A 22152-nucleotide genomic window follows, 5' to 3' on the forward strand; every position below is an offset into this window, starting at 1 on the left:
GTGACAGGAAACTAGTTTGCCAAAGTGTTTACATTGCACAGTAGCCGTTCACAGTGTACAGTAGATCCACTTGTAAGCAATACCACTTCTCTGCCTATTACACATGCACTGATGCATGCATCGCCAACGATAGAATAAAAAAAATATAAAAAGCACGTTCTTTAACAAATCTCTGGTTCTTATGAATTTGGATCTGGTTCTCGATACCAACCCTGTATAGTAACCTGCGCTTGTACTGCCTGTCTTTGGTCTGTTAGCAGCATTCCGTTTGCATCTTCAACTTCATTACCGTAATCTTTTTTGCGTAAAGAGATGGTGGGCCTATGCAAACGTAACCCTCCATTAGTCAGCATAAGACATCAATGCACTCCTCTGCTAATGTTACTGCTGCTGTGGACATTTTCTCTGCATTACTGCCTACTAGCTTTGCCTGCATGCCTTCCTGCCCAGAATACTGACTACACTAGGGTTGGGCTCAGTGAACTTAAATTGCCTTACTATAATTTAAGTTTTAATGAAAAGACAATCACCTAAAGGCTTTAGGCCTGTCCACACCAACCCCAATGGAAATACTAGGAATGTAACAACATTAAAGTACATAATCTCAGCCGAGATACGGTACAGGGGAAAAAAGATCAATTTTAAAGCTACCATGCTTTGGTTGATGCTAGAACCAATTCTATTCATTGGTTGCTAGCGGGCAGCAATATAATGTCAATTGAATGAAAGGAGTCAATGGCGTCTGTTCACTTGATGCTAACAGCCAGTAATGTTAGCTAGTTGTCGTCTCCATTTCCTCAGACAAAAACTTATTTTCATAAGCTGTTTTAGGCCAGAGCTCTGGGGCGATACTGGGTGAACATATCGAGTTTCAGCTTCTACTGTATTTTGTGTATAGCGGGCTGACATTCAACACTTGCTCTGCCCCAGCCCTCATTCTCTGCTGTGTTGTATGTTTAAACCTTTTATATGTTTTCGTCCAGTAAATGTAGGCCAAACATTTTTTTTTTTCTCACCACAGCACTGCACAGCAATTTTCTCCTTTACACTCCCTTTTTCTTTATTTAGCATCAATGGCAAACAACCAAGTTTTTTTTTTTTTTTTTTTTCATTGATGTATTTTCTTGTTTCATGTGAGGATATGAGTTTTAGCCCAGACTGTTAGACTTCAATTGGTAGGAAGAAATCTTTCCACTTACAACAGGATGTTGATATCATTATTGTTTACATGTTTAAGACCACGATAAATATTTATTTCGCTGTGGTAAGCTTTCTGTTATGTCATAGCTGTCGGCTTACATGCTGCATGGCACTGCTGCAATTGTTGTTGTGGCAAAACAGTGTCCAACATAACGTTTTTTCCCCACTGGTTACATTGTCATGGTTGCCATTTTTAATACCATTATGACAGCATTATGATATTAATAGGTAATACATTTGTGGTAAGACATTTTGAATTGGTGAGAAAAGAAAGTGGTCTATTCAGTCAATGTGCTGTTGTGACTGAGAGAGTAAGAGACAGGGGAAGAGTGGGTGAAAGGGGGAGGAAAGACTTTCCCATGGGTAATTTGTTGGGGGGCAAAGCATTAAGGTGCTAAGTTATTATTTTATTACATAAGGGCACCAGGGGAAATGGGTGCTCTGTGCCCTCAGGCCCTGGCCATCTATCTGATTTAAGGCACACAATGTGTCAGCAGCAAATTGAATCTGCAGGGAGCAATTGAAGGTTCCCTTCACACACACACACACACACACACACACACACACACACACACACACACACACACACACACACACACACACACTGTTCAAAGATGGACTTCAAATAATGCTGAGCATTTTTTTGAACCTTAATGCTGTACCAGACTGGTGGGGTTTATAGCCTTGGAACAATTCAGAAAATGTTAGCTTTAATGAATAGAAAGTACAATTTAAATGATGATTGAAAAGTGATTGGTCAATTCATTGATAATCCAACTCGTTCTGTCTTACAGTCCCTAATAATCAAATCAACATGATCGTTTATTGATTTAAGACATAAAAATACCCAATATCTGCTGGGTATTGCTTCATGCTAAATTTTAGCTGCTGCTGCTGCTGCTGCTGCTGCTTAGACTTTGTATTAATCTGTCTGTTAGTGAGAGGGATAGGTATTTGTCACTATTTTGGTATGGGTGCTTTTAAAATATCAGTTGATTAATAAAATACAATATCTTCATCAATTACCAAAAGTAAATTTTGTGTTGATCATTTGATTAAACAACTAATCGTATTAGCTCTAGTTGCAGTCAAAGTTTTATAGCAAATCAGTCATTCTTTTCTGTTCAGTGTTACTGTCCTAAATTCCAGAAAAAACACATTTTTTTGGTATTTTGGTGAAAGAAATACTGCTCATAAATCCAAACAAATGTAAACAGGACAGCTTTTAATAGTTACAGGACATGTATACACTTCAGAAAACACTTTTTCTGAAATTTTATCAGCTTGACTGACCATCTGTATCTTGCTAAACTTCATGATAAACATGCTGGTATGGTGTTGTAGAACAGAACTGGTGTTGGTTTATACTAACACCAGTTCCTGGATAAATTTAAAAGATTGTGCCATTGTCCTTCACTCTGCTCCATGAGGTCTACACCATGTGGCCCAATTTCCTGTAAAGCTCCACATTCCAATACAGCATAGCTACGCTTCAGGGATTGAGATGTGACCTCATCTAGCCTAAACCGTACCCTTCTCAGAGAGGAACAGTAGAAGTTGTCTCTCCCGTTAAGTTGCTTTCAACTGCTCTGTTTTGTTCCGAACATTGTCTTGTAAATCAAAGTTATAGATTACTGTCTGCTTGTCCCGTTAACACACTTTGTAGCTTTTTGATCTGTTGTTTTCTGGGCTGCTCTGCTATGCCTACACACATTCTTGTCTTGGGCTCTCTATATATAACTGAAGCTTGTGTAAAGAAATGAACCTCCTGCTGGACTTGGCTGGGTGATGCTGTATGTCTGAAATAAATATGATTTTTATATCCTAAACATGAGCAAACTCATGTGTTAAATTATCACGTTTATGCCCGTCATATTAAACCAGAAGAAAATATTAGGCGTAATGTTGAACAATCCTCATATGTTTCATAACCCTGCTTTATCAGTTTTTAAATACAATACACTTGTTATTATCTGTAATCAATATCCACAATATCCCCTGATCAACAAAACATGATTCCACAGAAAGAAAATAAACAGAGATATTTAATTATTGGTCAGCCTTGAGGCCAGGTCACTCAGAGTTTTGAAGCTTAATTTTCTCTCTTTCTTGTCTGCTTCCAGAAAGAGGCACATATTGGATCCCTATGGCAGTTTGTCAATCTGTCAATTATTTATATTTGGAGTGGCACTTCTACTCTGCATAAAAGCAAATTTAAGTAAATTTGGCAGTCACTACTCAGCCGCAACAAATCTTCATCTTACTGCAGAGTACCTGTTGTAGCATAGTCTCGCATTGCCAGACCTTCCTTCACAGCGCTGCGGAGGAGGGTCTGGCTACAGCATTCTTGCTCTGGTTTATTGGCATTTCTTTAAACCAATCACAATCATCATGGGTGGCGCTAAGCATCGGATGGAGCCACCGTGCTGCTGCAAAATAGCCTCGGGGAAGGAACTTGTTTTGGTGGAATGTGTACGTTCAAAAGTTGTTTTTAGTCGTCCAACAGAAAACTCAGATTGGACAGATAGTCTAGCTAGCTTTCTGGATTTACCCTGCAGAGATCTGAGGAGCAGTTAACCATAGTCCTCATGAATCCACCAGAGATTAGAATGCCAACACAAAGAAAGCGGATGGTGAGTGTCATCCAGCCTAAAAAGACAGTCATCCGGCGAAATTTCCAGTGGCACAGGAACAATCGCGGAAGTGGAACATCGTCAATATAGACAAGTTGTAGCGTAGTTTAGGTAAGCTTTTTGTGCACTCTGCTGTAAACAATGCATGTACACATTAGTTTTATCCAAAGTAAGAAAATTGTGTTCAGGCCTGATAAAAAGAATGGGGCAGAGCAGACTGCATTTACTGATTTAATTCAAAATCTGAATTAAAAAGTTGTCTGGTTCACTGCCAGTCATGGTGGAAATGAGATGTCACAGTGGCTGCTATGCTAATGGTTCTTTATGATCTGTGGCGGTGTTTTACAAAACACAAATAAGACACAGTGAGAGAGCGCTGCACAATATAAAATAAGAAAATAACATTAGTGGGATGGCACAAATATCAACTGTCACTTTGTACGTGAAAGGAAGTCACAGTGCTGAACACATTGGCTGAATTGTAAACTTGTTTCTCCCTATTTTAGCTTTCACTTCTCCTGCGCTCTGACTTGCCTCGCTCACACTGGCCTTCACTTATCACACAGTGGCTCCAAAAAGAGCTGGGCAGGATGAAAAGGTTCCTTCTCATGACTGAATTGTTTGGGTTATACGATTCAATTTACATCGGTTTTCTGAATGATTCTGAGCTGGATGGCATTGAAGTGAATGTAGACAAATGAAATGGAAGGGACGAATTACTGCCTCAATCAACAAGCCCTCCAAACTAAATGACAAAATACTGTACCTACAGTAGGTTGTCATTGCCTTTGAAATGAACCCACATGATTGTATTCTGAGCTGCTAGCAGCATTACAGAATTGTTTATCAGTTGATTTCTGATGTACAGCCATCATGTTTAGGCACAAAAACTACTTGGTTAAGGTTAAAGAGAAATAAGAAACCAGTGTTGACTCTTAGGTAGTCACACAATTTGTTGACTCACCCATCCATTCCTACCTCCGCGCTAACAGGTTTTGCAGGTCTATAAAAACATAACCGCTCTTTCCGCCTTTTGTTTCTGGCAGGCAACAATCATAAATTGCATGGCCAAAAGGTCCTAGTCAGGTAAATCTAGAATTTTAATAAACTGCACTTGCCTCAGTGTAATTGTGTGTGTCTGTGTATAGTTGAAAACTATATAACTGTTCAAGTTACCTGGGAGGAAGCGAAAAGAATAGGCTGATGCTGTGAAATGGTGTTTGAAGTGACAGCACTGTGTAGGAGATATAGACTCTCAGATGTGAGGAGGGGTGGGTGGGTGGGTGAGTGGAGTTTAGCGGGAGAAAAAGAAAAGAGGGAGCCATCACACAGTCACATGATGATTTCTGAAACAAGGGTAGCTTTATAACTGTGCTCCTCTCTAGCAACCAAAGGCTCCACTCAGTAATTCAGAGACCAAATTAACTCACACACACACACACACACACACACACACACACACACACACACACACACACACACACACACATACACATACAAGCTTCCTATTAGAGATACACACAGAAAACATACACATACTGTATGCTGTGTACGCTTGTCTCTGGGTAGGTGGGTTGGATAATCCCATGACTCGCCTGACCTATTCCATCCTGCCAGTAGCGACAGTCGATTGGCTGAGAGGCTGAGTGCGGGGCGGGGACACTGCCCTAGCAGCAGTAATACGAATATTATATAACCTTGGCAGATGAGGCAGGGTGAAGGAAAGAGGAAGAGGGGGGAATGAGCAATGAGAGAGGCTGAGAGAGAAAGAGTCAGTGAGAGAGACGGATGTGATGGAGAGAGGGGAAATGAAAGTAGGGAAAGGCAGGAAGGGAAAAAGTACAGTAAAATTGCACAATAAATATGAAAAAGTCAGAGAACAGATTTTTACATAATGGGTTGATGCGATCGGGCTGCACAGTATTACCAAATAATTATATTGCATTTATTTTGTCACATTTTTATCCCAAATTCTTTTTTTTTTTTTTTTTATTTAATTTAATAATCAGCAACTATTTTGTTTAATTGATAACTCATTTGAGCCATTTGTTCAAGCTAAAATGCCAATAATGTGCATGTTCTAGCTGCTCTAATTAGGGGTGTTAAAATGAATCATTGCATCGATGCCTCGTGATGCGGACGTGGATGATTATGCAGCGATGCAGTGATTATAGCCTACTGATGTTACTTGTTAATTTGTCCCTGATTTTTTTGTTTTTGCCTTTTGTCTGTTGTCTGCTGTGTTCAGACTCCACTACATTCAGGTGTCTTTTTTTTAAGGTCAGATACAATAAAAAGAGGAGTTCATATATATCTGACTCGTTGAATTTGTTATTAATATTAAGGAGGTGATGCATCATGATATCGTATCGATTTGAATCGTTGACAGAATAATCGTAATCGAATCATGAGACCAGTGAAGATTCACACTCCTAGCTCTAATGTGAGGATTTGCTGTTTTTAATCATTGTAATCTGAATATCTTTGAGTCATGGTTGGAAAAAACAAGATATTTGCGAACATCACCTTGGACTCTGGGAAACTGGGATGGGCATTTTTGATTATTTTCTGATGTTTTATTGAGAAAACAACTAATCGATTATCCGGACTAAATCACATAGTCCAATAAATATCATCCCAGTCTACAAATTGAGTGTGTACACCTAAGATGGAGGAACATAAGTTATGTCATGTTTTCCCTTTTGAATGTAGATTACACCCCAAACCTCCCCCCTTCTCTATGGGTCTCTGATAATGGATGGCCTTTAGGGGAACCCACTCATTATCAGAGAGTAGGCAGAGCATGGAAGATGTTCATTATGTGCCAAGGTTGCCATAAAACGATGACACAAAGTATTTTGCAGAAACTAACATGAAATCATAACTATTCAACGAAGATAAACATGCTTATATATATATATATATATATATATATATATATATATATATATATATATATATATATATATATATAAAAGAATAAGTTTTACCCACTCAGGCTTTCTCAATGGGAATTTAAAATAACTACTAATCATATTCAGAAACAATTAGTCATCCAAACAACATCTGTGTCATCAAAAGTGCTGCAAAACTAGATTTAGAAGACAATATATTGAACGGTTGCAATGGTTTCAGACGTAGTTCTCATAGAAATCTAGACGTTTCATTATCAAAGAGAACAGCTGCAAGACTTTTTACTCAACAGTGATATATACTATATTAATAAAAGCAAGTTAGAAACCACACTAATGCTTACATTAGTTTCCCCAAATGTCTCATATAATGTGTTTGGCCAAGTCAGTCAGTTTCCATGTTTGTTTCAAGCCTTAGCACTGTGAATGTTCTCATATTCTACATCACTTTCCCACCGCCCATCTCGTACTTTCTGCTCCCACACATTGGCCTACAAAAGCTTTGAAGTTAATGGAAAAACAATCCTCTCATTGGTTCCCACTGTAGCCACTGGTATACGATTCCCCAATGACACAGCAGGTTAGCCCAGTTCTGACAGTCTCCCTCCATAGTTGCTGAGGCACTTTGTTTGTTGTGGACTGCCATTAGTGCTTTTCCACCGCCTTATCATGTAAAGGGCCATTAAGAAAATGTATTACACATTTATAACTTGTCTAGATGCTCTGGTTTAATTATATTGTGATGTAAATTAAATTAACACTTGTCATGTTCATGGTATTTTGAATTATACTTCTCTACAGTGGAATAAAATGGACGCACTGTTTGATTCCAAACTGAGTCGTTGGGAAGAGATTGGGGACAAAATTGATTTCCAGTTGTACATGGTGCACTCTGCAGGCACATACTGTCCGTTGCAGCAGGATTTCATTTCTTGTTTTTGTTCTGGAGTTTCAGTGGCTCTCCAACATTTCTGCACAGCCTCTCAGTAACACATAGTGTAAGCATGTGTTCACACACAGGAAGAGGTGATTGTAGAAATAAAATAGTAAGGAAAGTGATTGGAGGTATGCTTTTTAGAGTGGGAACGCACAAACGCACAAACACACACACACACACACACACACACACAGAAGCGCACACATACACACACAAGAGCAGTGTGAGCGGAGATAAATCAGCAAAGGGCATTGAATGCGTGCGTTTGTTTGTGATGTGCTCTTGTTTATCAGCACACACTCATTTTTGCTTTAGTCCAGTATGGAGGCGTTTCTAATGAGGCTTGAATCTCCGCTGCATGGCTCAGAGCCACACTTGTTGGCTCAGCGAAGGGAGGAGCATGTGCGTTAGAGAAGGAGTAGCCTGGGGGTTAACAATGTTTCATTCAAACACCACACTGTGGTCATTTTACATTACCAGCATGTTAAGTCATGATTGAATAGAATAGTGTAACATGCAACATTTTTTAGCTCTCCAATGCACTTTACAATTAAAAAAAGAAAGAAGAAAAGATCATTAAGACAAAATATTAAAGTATTGCAGTGCAGTTGTTACTAATAATGTCTAATGATCTGAAAAACAAAAAGCAATTGCACGCTTCACTTGGTGGGTTCGTGTCATGGGATCTCCCACTTCACTGGCAGTCTTTATTCTTTTTCCGGTGGCTGAGCAATCCCAACAGAGCCATCACAGGTCATGCACTGCCCGATAATTAGTGTTCACAGCATCTTTACTTGAATCGAGCCATAGCGGCCTTAAGTTGATAAGAGAGCCAGAAAGATGAGCACATAGCAGGACACCATACTCCTTAAAGCAGAGGTTCAAAGAGGGCTGTTTCTTTAAATACCCTACTGCTGCCTGACTGACAAGCCAGAGTTAAGACCCGTACATATTACAAAGCGTCTGCCAAAATATTGTGTACTGGTCAGAATAAGGGGGGGCTGAAGTAGTTAGTTTCAGTGCCAAGCAATGTAATTACTGTGGAAAATACTTTTAATTATTATGGAAAACCATATGAACCATTCAATCTACCTTGCATGACATAGTCTGTGATGTATCATACAGTTAACAGTAGGCACAGAATCAATTGCACAAGGTGAAAATGACTGTTGGGTACGTTGGTTTGTATATTCAATTTGGGTGTCAAATGTAGGTCAGAGTGTTGTTGAGGTTGGTTAATGTACCGCTATTGGAGACTTAAAAACAGTTACGTTAGTTAGTTGTGGGTTTGATAAGTTTCAGAATGAGCCATACATAGCCGTTTACAGTAGGTGTTAGTAGTGCATCATGCTAGGTCTGTGGTAGTTATGTGTTTTATGTTTGAATAAACCTTTTGATTTTTATTTGAGTTCACAAAGCTATTCCTCTCATTGTTATTGCAGCAGCACCATGCTGTACTTTTTGTTTTCTAGTTTCAGTTGGACTTAATGTGTTTTAGCATCTCCCAAAATGCATGTACAGATAATCATCACTGTGAGGGTCATGCTCCCTCTTCCAGACTGAACAAGCTACCTGCTCTATCTTCCCCCTCCTTTTTAAGCCATCTGCAAAACAGTGTGATTGTATTTTTTTTTTTTTTTTAGTTCACTGCCAAAAGTTAAGCTGGCTAAATCCGCCATGATTTGAAACCATCTGCATGTGTTGGGAATGATCTTGACTAGTTCAGTGTTTAGCTATGGCTAAACTTCTCAGCTGGACGTCATCCAAGATACACCACCTCTACTCCGACTTTGGTCACAGTCCAATTTACATAAGTGTCCTCTTTCCAATGACCATGAGGCTCTGGTCACTGTGAATTTAGGTCGTGCTTGTTTGGGAAAATGGACGGGGATAGCTCCTGGTCTTTGAGACGGACACTAACCTCTTCCATTTATATACTCTCTCCACTCCTGTCTGGCAAACATGGCTCTGTAGCTTGAAAGCCAGTTAGAGAAAATGGGTTGCAACAACACTTGGAGCATTATGATACAGCTTGAGCACCAAGATATCTATAGGCCTGTATGCAAAATCATTATCAAGCTTTGCAAGCCAACTCTGTAACGTGTTGCTCATATACATTCCAATGAGTGTGCTGCCAAAACAAACAAGGGAGAAAAGATTTAAGCCCTTCTAATGCTGTTAAATTCCTGTCATGGATTACACAGCAGTGTCGGTCTAACCATAGCTTGGAGTCTATTTGGCCACAACACGCCCCTTAAGCCTAAAATACTCTCAGTGCACATGCTGGCACTTTGCATGCAATACACCTGACAAATTGGTGTTGGTGCCTAGTTAAGCTTCACACTGCAGTTCAGGTGTCTCGGTTACTTTGTCTAATTACAGTATAGACAGTTGGGGATAATAACTGTGTCTGTGTGTATGTGTGTGTGTGTGTGTGTGTATATATGTTTGTGAAAAAGATTTAAACAAGCCTTTAATGTTCATAGTAACACAATTGGCTTGGAGTGAGATTTAGAGCTGAGTTACCATACAGAAGATCTATCGCCAGTGATAGGCTTTCTGGGTTTGACTTCTTTGCTTGGACATTAAGCATTAATGAGAAAATGATCAGCGAGCTCATCAAAATTAACAAACCATCAACTAGCCTATATCACAAAGTCAATGTGAACATCTTATGTTTGCATCATTGTGCTGTATAGAGAAGAAAAAGTTCCAGTTATGTGCCTTTCTGATGATTATCTTTTGCAAGAACTACTGTACATGCCTATACATTATTGTTTAATCATTTAAACAATACCACAATCATTCAAGTCCTTGTCCAGATCACCATAGGAAAAGACTTTGATCAGAGAAACAGCAGCACAATCAAAATTTGTTGTCCGTTCAAATATTTCCCTTACTCGACCGGATTTGTCCACAGGGTTTTCGTGTTTCCTAGCAACAGTACAACATACCATTGAGGCTGTCTATATACCCATAAACCTGCCCCCGGCAGCCTGCCTTGGATTTATCGCAAACATCTTTGCTTCTCACTGGTCTTCACATATTTCTCTCTCTCTCTCTCTCTCTCTCTCTCTCTCTCTCTCTTCTTTCTCTTTCTCTCTCTCTCTCCCTGTATGCATTTCAGCTTGTCAACCAGAGCAGGAGAGACCAGCAGTTCTGTGGTGCCGAGCCAATCCAAGCCCAGTGGGCAGACGCATAAGATCTGTTTGGTGTGTTCAGACGAGGCCTCTGGGTGCCACTACGGGGTTGTAACCTGCGGCAGCTGCAAAGTGTTCTTCAAGAGGGCCGTCGAAGGTTGGTTTCACAAACCTACCTGTATCCACTCACTCAATCACTCAGACATGACACGTGTAAACGCCCAAAACTAAATTTTGATTTGAATGATGGTTATTACACAAATCTTTGTAAGAAAAAAGTTTAAGAACAAGTATGTAAATGAATTACATTCTGTCCCAAAGATTCTCATTCATTTGACTTACATATAATCAGCTCTTGAAGCTGTTGCACAACAATGAAGCATCTCTGCTGTTTCTCTTAGGCAGCAGAAAAATAAATAATTTTTCAGAAATCCAAGGTCAGAGTGGAATAGTAGGGTAACAGTTGTTGAGCTTTAGTAGACCCACATCATCTTCATGCATTATTGTGGGTTTGAGTCTTAGTCCTGACCTTGCATGTCACCTCCTCCCCTCTTGTCAGGCAGTTTGTGCATCAAGAGGCTTGTCTTAAATCTAATTGCCTTAACAAGTTCTAGAGATGGGAGAGGCAGGAATGAATCTGACAATCAGAGAGTAATTTATGTCAGGAAAAAAATGGTCAGGTCATGCCTAGGTGGTCAATAAATTAATAACTCTATTTATTATGAAACACTGCTACTAAATGCACATAAATGAGTCACTAATCTCTTGTTTTCAAGTCCCAATTAGCAGACAGACAGTGTCTTTCTTTCATTCTGCGGCTACGTTCACTATGTTTATCTGTCAGTTGCCTCTATATCTGTATACCTAACACTGCTACTTAAACAAATAGTTAGTGAACTCATTACTCTCAGTCTGAGGTGATTTCTGGAACAGTTCAGGACTAAAACATGACTAGTGGTTGATGATGGAACATTTGGAGTCATTTTTAGCCTCATGCTTGTACATTTAAACATTTATCTGAGGATACTGTTCCTAAAATATGTGTAAAAACAATAATACAGATTAATTGTAAAATTATAGATATGAACACTTGATTTGAGCTCGACAATCTGCTACAGTTAATCTGTTGAGTTGTATGATTGTTGACCATTATCTTACATATCAGCTTTTCATGATGTGGCTCTGATGTAAATGTCAAGCACTCAAAGTGAAGCATAAGTTGTATTTTGAAAAGAGCTGCCTACAGTAGCACTAAGAAAGTTCTGTTTACATCTCTTATTTTTGTTTTTCTCCCCCTTCCCATTCTCCGGTCATTGTGTCTATGGTGAAGGATGGAGAGCACGACAAAATACAGATGGTAAATAAATGCACTTTTAATAATATACAAATTAATAATAATAATTATAATGATGATGATGATGGTAATGATGATGATGTTCATGATGATGATGATGATGATAATGTTAATAATATCACCTTTGATTTGCCCATGTCACTGTATTCCTTCAGCATTGAAATATGACCAATCTGCCTAGACTCATGCATGGCCTAGTCTGCCAACTATCTGTCAATGCATGCAAATGTTCTGATCTGGTCATTCAAGTCAGCGTAAATTGCCCGTGAGTGATTTTGTGCTCTTCAATCTCTGCTTGGAATGTTCCACCTCATCATCCTCACGGGTGGCAGATACAATAATTGCAATCGCACCCTGTCTCTAATTAGGCCGTTTGCACTTGACCCACATTAACCTCCTGAGATCTGATGTCAAAAATCACCTCTCAACTTCCCTTGTGCTTTTAATGTGTTTTATTTACTGTGTGTCTCACTGTTTTTACTGATAACTGTTTTAAGGTTCCTGCGCTTAAAAAAACTTCCTGCTGGATTGATTGAACTGATAGCAATATCATTTGACTTCAAATGCCAATTGTAGTCTAGAGTAACCATAACGTAAAAACGAGTTGACGAGTTAAGAACAGAAGCCCTATTTTCAGCATTGTGACTGCTTTTTTCAGAATATCCAGTTGGTTTCAAAATGTTATTTTTTTGTAATTTAAAAAGTAAGTTTATATCTGAAAATGTTGAAATCACCAAATTTAGACATTTTGGCTTAAGTGGTTTTTACTGAACAGCAACGATAAGTAAGTCTATAATGTGTTTCAGCAATGAGTGAGACCCACATTAAACATAAGAAGAAAACATAAATTGCAGCCCACAGTTTTCAGCATAAGGAATAATAAACACAACCTCTCTTCAACACTCTTAAGTAACAGAGGTATCTTATATACATTAGGGAGCACACTTGAGTCTAAGACCGTAACTGTTAGCTTTTGCTGGTAAGTAAATATAATACCTTCAATATCATTACTTCGCCTATCTCTGCACACTTTTCAATTCAATGTATTTAAATTTTTAATTGCACTCTCATTAGTAACTCTTAACAGTACTATTTGTTTTGTTTATTTCAAAGTTTTTTTCCCCCAAAGGAACAATTTGACCTAAAATTATCTTCAAATTTTAATTTCTGGAATAATTGATTATTTTTTTCAACATACCTTTCCACAGTGGTTTGTACAGCTCAGTCTGCCACAATATTCCCCAGTGTTTTTCCTCAACTAATCTAACATTATGTTTGGGTTTGGAGACATTACAGAAATTAATTCATCTTCTTGCCTTTGTTAAGTGTTTTATGGTAGCTTTTATGCAAAAATAAATGTCTTCATTTACAAAGCAGTTATGTTTTTTGTGATTGCTACATGGCAGAAGAAAATGTAGTTGGGGAAAAAAATAAATATATATATTATTATTATTATTATTATTGTTATTATTATTATTAATACACATAATTATATATATGCTGTTTTTGGTTAATTATTAAGAACATTTGCTGGTCATAACTTCCTTTACAGACGGTCAGATTAAGTAATTAGTAATTATTGATGAATTGAAATTATCTGGTCAGGTTCAAACTCTGCACCTCCTTGCTGTGAGTTGACATTGTTAACCACTGGCCAACTGAGCAAACGCACATCAGTTGCAGCCCTACATGCTAGTGTTGGCTACAAACCCAGCCTGAGGCTTCACCAACCAGTTCTGATTGGTGCTGCCAGGCCCCTTGTTAGCAGATCAGGGCAGGATAAGTGAGAGAGGATATCAGCGTGATTCAGCTGGCACTTTTGACACCACAGATGGTTGTTTACGCCATTGTTTGCAATTACTTCCTGTGTTATCAGTAATGACTGCAACTGGCAACCCACAGGCTGCTATTTTGTCATCACATTACCAACTGCAGATTACAGTAATTATCAGTCTATGAGAAATATGATTATTACTAAATTCCAAAGGTGATTCTTTTATTTTGATAAATGTCTAGAGGAAAAATGCCTTTGCTACCAATATAAATATAAACATAGTTTTTATATACAGGATATGAAGTGGGCATTAAATAACTAACACTACTTTTTTACAGTTACAGTAGTCTGTACTATGAACTTTAGTCTCTAGTTTTACACTACTATGTTAAAGTCCAGTACATTTACAGACATGTATGTTCCATCTTGATTACAGAATTTATTTAGCTCCAGCCAACACCAACATAGGGCGCTGCTGTTCTAAAGCATCATTAAGCTGAGCTAATCAATTGCTTGATGTCCCAGATCCAGTGTTTGCTGGTGCTCATAATACATGCATTTAGGCTGCAGGATTAGGCTCAGTATTCACTCACTTGTGAGCAAACAGGAAGAGGGCAAAATAATGTAAAGCGCTGCATGATAAAGGGTAACTGAATATGAGCTGACTCACTGTTACAAAGGTAACTACACAGGCCAGTGTTACAGAGGTCTGACAGCCAGCATTATACAATTTATGAACAGTGGTTGCTCAGCTCTTTGGATGCTTTTATATAGGCCTCAGTGGTCCCCTAATACTGTATCTGAAGTCTCTTTTATATAGACCTTAGTGGTCCCCTAATACTGTATCTGAAGTCTCTTTCCCAAAATTCAGCTTTGGTGCAGAATTACAGCCACTAGAGCCAGTCCCACAATGAGCTTTCCTTGGTATGTGCCATTTCTGTGTCTGTAGCTATTGTGGAGGAGAGAGGGGGGGCAAGGTGGAGGGTGGGGTGTGGCCTTGACCAACTGCCACTTTGCTCATTTGAAAGCCATGATGTCTCTCTCACTCTCTCTCATGGGCGGGCCAAATTCTCTGGGCAGACAAAGCAGAGAAAGGGGAGGCAAGATTCCAGATCGGCCCATCTAAGCTGTCATTTTCTCAAAGGCAGAGCAGGATACCCAGGGCTCGGTTTACACCTATCACCATTTCTAGCCATTGGGGGACCATAGGCAGGCTGGGAGAATGCATATTAATGTTAAAAAAACACATAAAGTGAAATGTTCATGCCATGGGAACTTTTAAAATGTATTTTGTTATCAATACTGTACAGGTAGTAACATTGAACAGAACTGTATTTCTCAGCCTTAATGGAAATAATCACGAGAGTCACAAACCTGGACCTTTTCTATTTGGTCTCTTGTATGGGCTTTCTTTCATCTTGTTCATATAATGTAATAGTTTTAAAAGAACTTTTTGCCAGGCTTTCAAGTATTAACTAGCCATTTTTTTGTCTTTGGTTGTTATGATGATACACGTGCAGTGTTGTAGGTGTGACTAACACATTCTGGCTGTATAAACATTGCCGGTCACTCACCGTTATTCTTGCTGCATGCTTGGCATTATTGTAGCTACCTGTGCTCTGCATTGCAGTGATTCAGTCACTTTTTTTACTGAAATACTATTCACTGTCTAAGTATCTTAAACATTGGATAACATTAATGAAAATAAAAATCTTTTTGTTAACATCTTCAAAAAAATATTGACGGTTGACAGCCTAATACATTTTCATTGGGACTGTAGATGAATTTGGTCCATTAATGTGTCAGCTGACATTGCTGGCAGGGACAGCAGGTCAAACGTGGTCAAGTTATTTTGCTCACTTTTAAAGAGATGTTAGGTGGCATAATTCAGGATAAGAAAGATGTCCTAAAAATCTGTAAATGTGTCTATTCATGCATCTTTCTCTTTAGTTTTTATTTGTTAATGTAATTGTAATACATTTTGTGATTTTCAAAAGTTCAAAGTTGTCATCTCATTTTCATCATGAAAAGGAAATATTTTCCATCAGATTTTTCATTGTCAACATTGACACCAATGATTGCCAGCTGTTGAGATTGGTGGTGAATCTAGAATGCATCTCCAGCCAACTTGTGATTTGTTGGTTTGATTATTGCATTGCTTGGTCATACAATAGCTAAGGATCGCAAGACCGTTATTATGGAATTTACTTGTAGACACAAACACATGAACACAATGCTCAAAACTGTTTTGACATTGGTAAAAGGAGGTTTAAGGCTTTTCTGAATTCAAAGGCTGTTCTTACTTTTTTACTAGGAATATCATTTTGAATGTATAGCACAATATCCTGCTATCATGTCCATGCGCCTCCAGGATGAGTGACACAGAAAAACCAATTACCCACTGTATCTTATTATTTTGACATTCTATGAAATGGCACCAGCAGTAATATTGAATGCCCTTTAGTTCAAAAAGCTGCATCAAACAGATGATATTTCAAAGATCAGTAACAATGTGTATGGTCCCAAAGGGCATTTCGTCAAGACACTGTTGACTTTGTGTAAGGTCTTGTTTTAGCCAATGGTGTTTTTTTGCGATCATGCAGTAACTTCTCAGTGCGTGTGTACAATAAATGAAGGGTTGCTGGAGAGTGGCAGATGCACAACAAGTAACAAATAGTTATTGTATTATCCAGTATAATGATCTCTGTATCTATTTATAATATTGCACATTGCAGGGTTTCCATGCGGTTATTTATTGCCTCCTCTGCCACTCACAGTGTGATAGCTATGTAGATCTGCTCTGTAATGAGTAATGCTATTATGCTAGAAGTGACTAATGAGCAGGCCTTCCATCTTACCTCTCCATATCTACAATAATTGGTGATGGGGGACTATGCTATAATTTAGTTATCCAGTCACCCAGAAGGGCATATGCTCCTTAATAAGAAGTGCTTGTGAACTCAAAATTTTTTATTGGAAGAATGCAACTCATAGGGGAGTGCTGCAATTTGGTCTTCCGTTGCAGAGCTGAAGCTGAAAAAATTGAAAATAGTTCAACTTTAGGTTAAATGCAGCACAGATCGCTTGTCAATTTGGTAAACCGTGAGTGAGTAGAAGTGAAAAACTAGTCTGCATTCCAGCCAACTTTATTTTTTGTGTGCTTGAATCTAATTTTTTCTCTGCTCTTTTGCAACTTTCATCGCTTCTTCAGGGCACCCTGTGTTTCCCTGTTGGACTAGGGTCTCAAACAGCTTTTAGGAATCCATTAGTTGAAATGAATAAGTTAAAACAAACCTTAGTGTCTTTCTAAATCGCTGCCTATGATCTGTTTTCCACAATTTTACATGATCTCAGCAGATTTGAAGTTCTTTGCTGGGTTAGTGACTCATCTAGCACTTTAGAGGTGATTCTAGTTAATCATGACCATTGGATTTCATAGAATGACTGTTATAGTGAAACTTAAAAAAATGAGCATGGCATGCTTAGTATGATGCTACGGGACATCTTTTTAACTTTGTCTATTAGATTGATTATGTCTCAGTTTGAACTCAAAAGAATGTGTTGACGCTATAAAGATAAGATTCACGTGATACTCTTCAGGCTCTGCCACACAAGTACTGTACAGTATGTGATAAAAGCAAGACACTGTTGCACTGTGTCCCAGGCTAATGCTACTGAACTGACATGGTCACATCACATCACACATAAAATAAAATAAATGTTGCACACTGTGATATTGTGTTTATTTAACTATCAATATTAATGCCTTTTAAATTTATTCTCAGGAATGTTTTCCCTTTATTACAAATACTATGGATGTCTTTTGGTCCAACCAACTCATCAGCAGTGCAAATTTAAATGTTTGATATTGTGACAGCACCACAGTTTGATATCAGTACAAAGATGACGTGTTGCCCAAAAATGGCACTATCAGCATATAACAGCAAAATGAATTGCCAGGCTTCTGAAGATAACATTGATCCTGTCTGGGGTGAATGAATTACTCAAAGTCTTGAACCTTTACCCTGTCTGCACATTAGTTAAGAGTAGTAGGGTTTTTTAAGTTTACTGTAGCATTGCTGTATTGTACCGTGTAAATACTCACTAGCACATTGAATCTGAAACAAAAAATAGTCCGCAACAAATACACTCTTTACTCCTATTTCAGTAATGTTTGCTAAAAACTACAGTGCTAAGTTGTGTAAAAAAAGATTATGAATTAAATCATATATTTGTGACTAGGTTGTAAAGATTTACATGTTAAGTAGTAACAAATGGGCTTTGGGCAAAAAACGAAGAGAAGTGTAAGAAAGTCAGAAACTATTAAGAGACATTGTTGTTTTTGGTCTTTTCATCACATTTGTGAAATGGAGAGTATCACCAGCTTTATTCTTTAACATCCCTAACTATTAAAAGTCAAAAGCCCTACTCGCATGGGACTAGTATTACCAGGGGACCTCATGCGATTTAGAAATTACCCCCTCACGTCTGTGTTTCGTGCATAGCATTCGCACGGGATAAGTGAAGTCTGTAGTTTACTCAATTTACGGACATAATCCCCCGCATATGATGTCAAAACTTTCTGTCAAGGCTGTAAAAACTTTCATTTATAATTACTAAAGCAGCCAATACAACCCCAGAACACAGAGATGCCGATTTGCACGAGACTAATATTATCACACACCTGCTGTGTTTTGCAAAATCCGTTAGGTAATTTGCAGTGGAATTTTTACTTGACAAATTACAGATATACTGTTACAGATTAGCAAGGGATAAAGATAACAGATGAGATCCGCAATTATTTCAAATTACTAGAGGTCCACAGGTAATACTAGTCCCGTGCAATAAGAGGTTTGGTCGAGCCTGTTTACCGTGAATTGCGTTGCTGTCACTGACAAACATTTATTCTAAAAATGTTTGATGGAGTCGACCCATATTTTCAAATATCTAATGCTGCCTCTTTGTCAGATTAAGTTAATCTAATCCCAGTTTAATCATTGGTTTGTTTTCCCACATCCTAATCGTGTACTGCTTTTATACTCTGGTAGTTAAAAGAGTTATTATGAGAAAGGGAAAGTGTTCATGGTCTGGAAACAAATGTGGACCATTTAGACTCTAGTACATGGGCCACAATATGAATGTGTGGACCCTGTCTGATTGTTGGGCTGAAAGAGCTCTGTACACTATCGTGGATTATGCCATGTGTTTCAAGTGCAGACTTAAGGAAGTGAAGCTGTCAACATCAGAGGAATGCAACAGGCTTACTATAGAATCAGCAGGTGATTAGTGTGGTCATAATACGTAGTGCTCAGGCTAATCCTTCTCATACCTTCTAAGCCAGCTAATATGTTTCCATTTTTTCCATCTTCTTTTTCTCCCTATCCCCTTCACAGGACAGCAGAACTACCTGTGTGCAGGGAGAAATGACTGCATCATTGATAAGATCCGGAGGAAGAACTGTCCAGCCTGCCGCTTCAGGAAATGTCTTCAAGCTGGAATGAACTTGGAAGGTAAATAGTTGGACCAATCTTTAAATCAGACTAGGCTTCATTAAAACAGACTTTAAAGTCACAGTGACACAGCAGTTATAGTGGATTTAGCTTTCATAATGTGAGGTATTTCCAACTGGAACAGATTATGTGAGTAGAGTACAGTTACAACAGGGATTTGATCAAATCCTGCAGATTTAAATGGATTGCTCAAAAAGGGGCGCAACTTTTTAGCCTCCACCCACACCTTCCCCACCCACTTCGTTACATCAGGAGATGCAGGATGAGGGAGAAACAAAAAATTAGACCTTAACAAAACTTTTTGCCACGAGTTACTGGTCAAGTGTGGTATTAGATGATGATGGGTGGGATTCACTCAAGCCCCCAGGAACGGAGACACATGATTTGATAAATGTCCGTATACAAAATTAGTGCATCATAAAAAACGTTTATTTTTTTTGGACGTATATTTGGTAACCAAGAGACACAGGATTAGAACGTTTTTGATGTTACTGTGTCTTTAAGTAGTAGCTTGTTGAAGTTCCCCTTTGCTGTATTGAGTGTACATGTCATTGGCTATCCAGCACTGCCACCCACTCTTTCCACTACGGCCTTGTGCATGTCTGGTTTCTGTCTAAACCACCATCAGCCAAGTTAATGGAAAGTAAGCAACCACACCTCCTGCTTAAATGACTATCTGAGAAGATTTTCATGAGAAATGCAATACATAATGGAATGATGAAGCTTTGCAATGTTTAGAATCATGCTTGTTGCTTAACACTGTATTTTACTTAATTATAATATACATACCCTAAGAATACTTCTATATACACAATGCTGATTGCTTGAAGTCAATATTAGTTATTTGTTATTGTAGCGTTCCAACTCAAAAAAACGTCATCTATCATATCACATTTAGATTACCGTTACAACACTGACTTTATATACCCCGTCTGTTCAGACGTTTTATCAAGTTGAGATTTGTTTAATCATGTTAAATCAAATATGCTCTGTTTTTTTTATTTTGGTTTCTTGCTTTTTGTATTTTTTTTTCCAAAGTGCACCAAATGTTTTTGCTGGGATGAAAGTGGAAAAGACAGCTTTAACAGATGTGTGTCAGATGATAACATTAATAATTACAGCAATCTTGTAAGTCGTACATTCACACTGTGTTCATCACTGAAACATACTTTTATCTCTTTTACTTACTATATTGATATTTTGATCTAAAAAAGTTGCTCTCTGCCTTAAGTCTTAGCTTTTACCTTTTTTTGTTCCTCTCTCTTACCTCTTATGTAATAATTATGTTGCCAGAGGAATATTGTGGCGGTATTATTACTCTAAAATCTGTGATTTTCACTTTTAGTTAAAAGACAATGCTTCTCAAGATAGTGACAGAGATGAAAGCAGATCCCCTGTGGACTTTTAAATCTTTTTTGAATTTGTGGTTTGGATGTCTGTGGATTAGAGAAAGTTAAAATAAAATATATTGAAAGTGAATAAATGACCTGTAGCCCAGTGCAGTGCCAATATTTTTCTGGAAAATAGGGCTTCTTAAGGAAAGCCTTGAATGTGTACAGATATTACACAATAATATAGCTTATTATTTACACTGTAAAGTCCACAGCCTTGAATCATCTGGTGATCTTTCACCTAATTCTGCTTCAAGGGATAAATGTTTAGGACACAGAGCAGCAATTAAGCGAGTCAAGGTTTAGTAAAATGGACTTAGGAAGCAACCAGTGAAGCACAACAACTGCTTAAGTGCTTTGAACTTGGTTGTTGGGTTATTTAGCTTACTTGGGGCATGAAATTGCTGTCAGTGTCGAGTGAAATTACATGTAAACAGTGCTGTGTTTTTCAGACGGAGGTGAAAGTACTTTAATAAACAGAGGAATAGGCAGAAAGACAGGGAGAGGGATTTGATGGACATCAGCGCATTAGCAGACAAACTCCCACCAGAAAAGCTCTTAGTTGCTATAGAAACGCCAGGAGAGGAAATTAACAAAGGTAGAATAGAAAAGAAATTTCATGGTAACGTCTCAACCAGAGAGAAAATGTCAAAATGATGTCTACATGTGCTCATACAAGAACACAGAAATGTGCTACTGCTGTTGTTGCACTCAGGAGAAACTGCAAAACAATGTAAATAAAATAATCCTCTAAGAAATAGAATGGATTTAATCTAGTAATGACAGGTGCATAATAGAGGATTTTCAAATATTAACTAATTTTAAAAAAGTGGGAGACCACAGACATACAGTAACTGTGGACGTCTTCAATCTGCCCAACTTTTTTCCTTGTCTGTTCTGTTTTGGTACGTCTTTTGGCACAATCATTAAAAACGTACTCGCACTGTTGCCATTATTCCACAAGCTTGTCCTCCTTTTCAATTGTCCACTTGTCTCGGGAGGCAAGTAAGCAACATCTGGTTGGTGACGCTTCCCGGTCCACTCTCTCATTGGCTGCTTTGCAGGTTTCTGCTCAACATTCCATCGCTGTTCCTATCACACTACAGGATTTAAAGTCGTAAATATCAAACATGTTTTTTTGCACTATTTTCTGACGTTTTATGGACAAAATGATTAATCAATTAATTGAGAAAACACATAGCAGATAATTAGTAATGAAAATAATACTTGGTTGCAGCCCTAGTGATGCGGGTTTTAGTTTCTGTTAGCCTGCTAGGTTAAACATCTGGCTGTTTCCTTGT

The 22152-nt window shown here is 38.2% G+C and overlaps 1 protein-coding gene across 1 annotated transcript in view; it reads left to right on the forward strand.

Annotated features, from left to right (window-relative positions):
- LOC114567389 (glucocorticoid receptor) overlaps positions 1–22152 on the forward strand; it is a 73067-nt gene that overhangs the window by 36908 nt on the left and 14007 nt on the right. Inside the window, 3 exon segments of the mRNA XM_028596491.1 lie at positions 10810–10979; positions 12153–12179; positions 19344–19460. Of these exon segments, the coding sequence (XP_028452292.1) occupies positions 10810–10979; positions 12153–12179; positions 19344–19460 (314 nt within the window).

The sequence above is a fragment of the Perca flavescens genome, chromosome 13, assembly GCF_004354835.1.
Source record: "Perca flavescens isolate YP-PL-M2 chromosome 13, PFLA_1.0, whole genome shotgun sequence".
Lineage (NCBI taxonomy): Eukaryota > Metazoa > Chordata > Actinopteri > Perciformes > Percidae > Perca > Perca flavescens.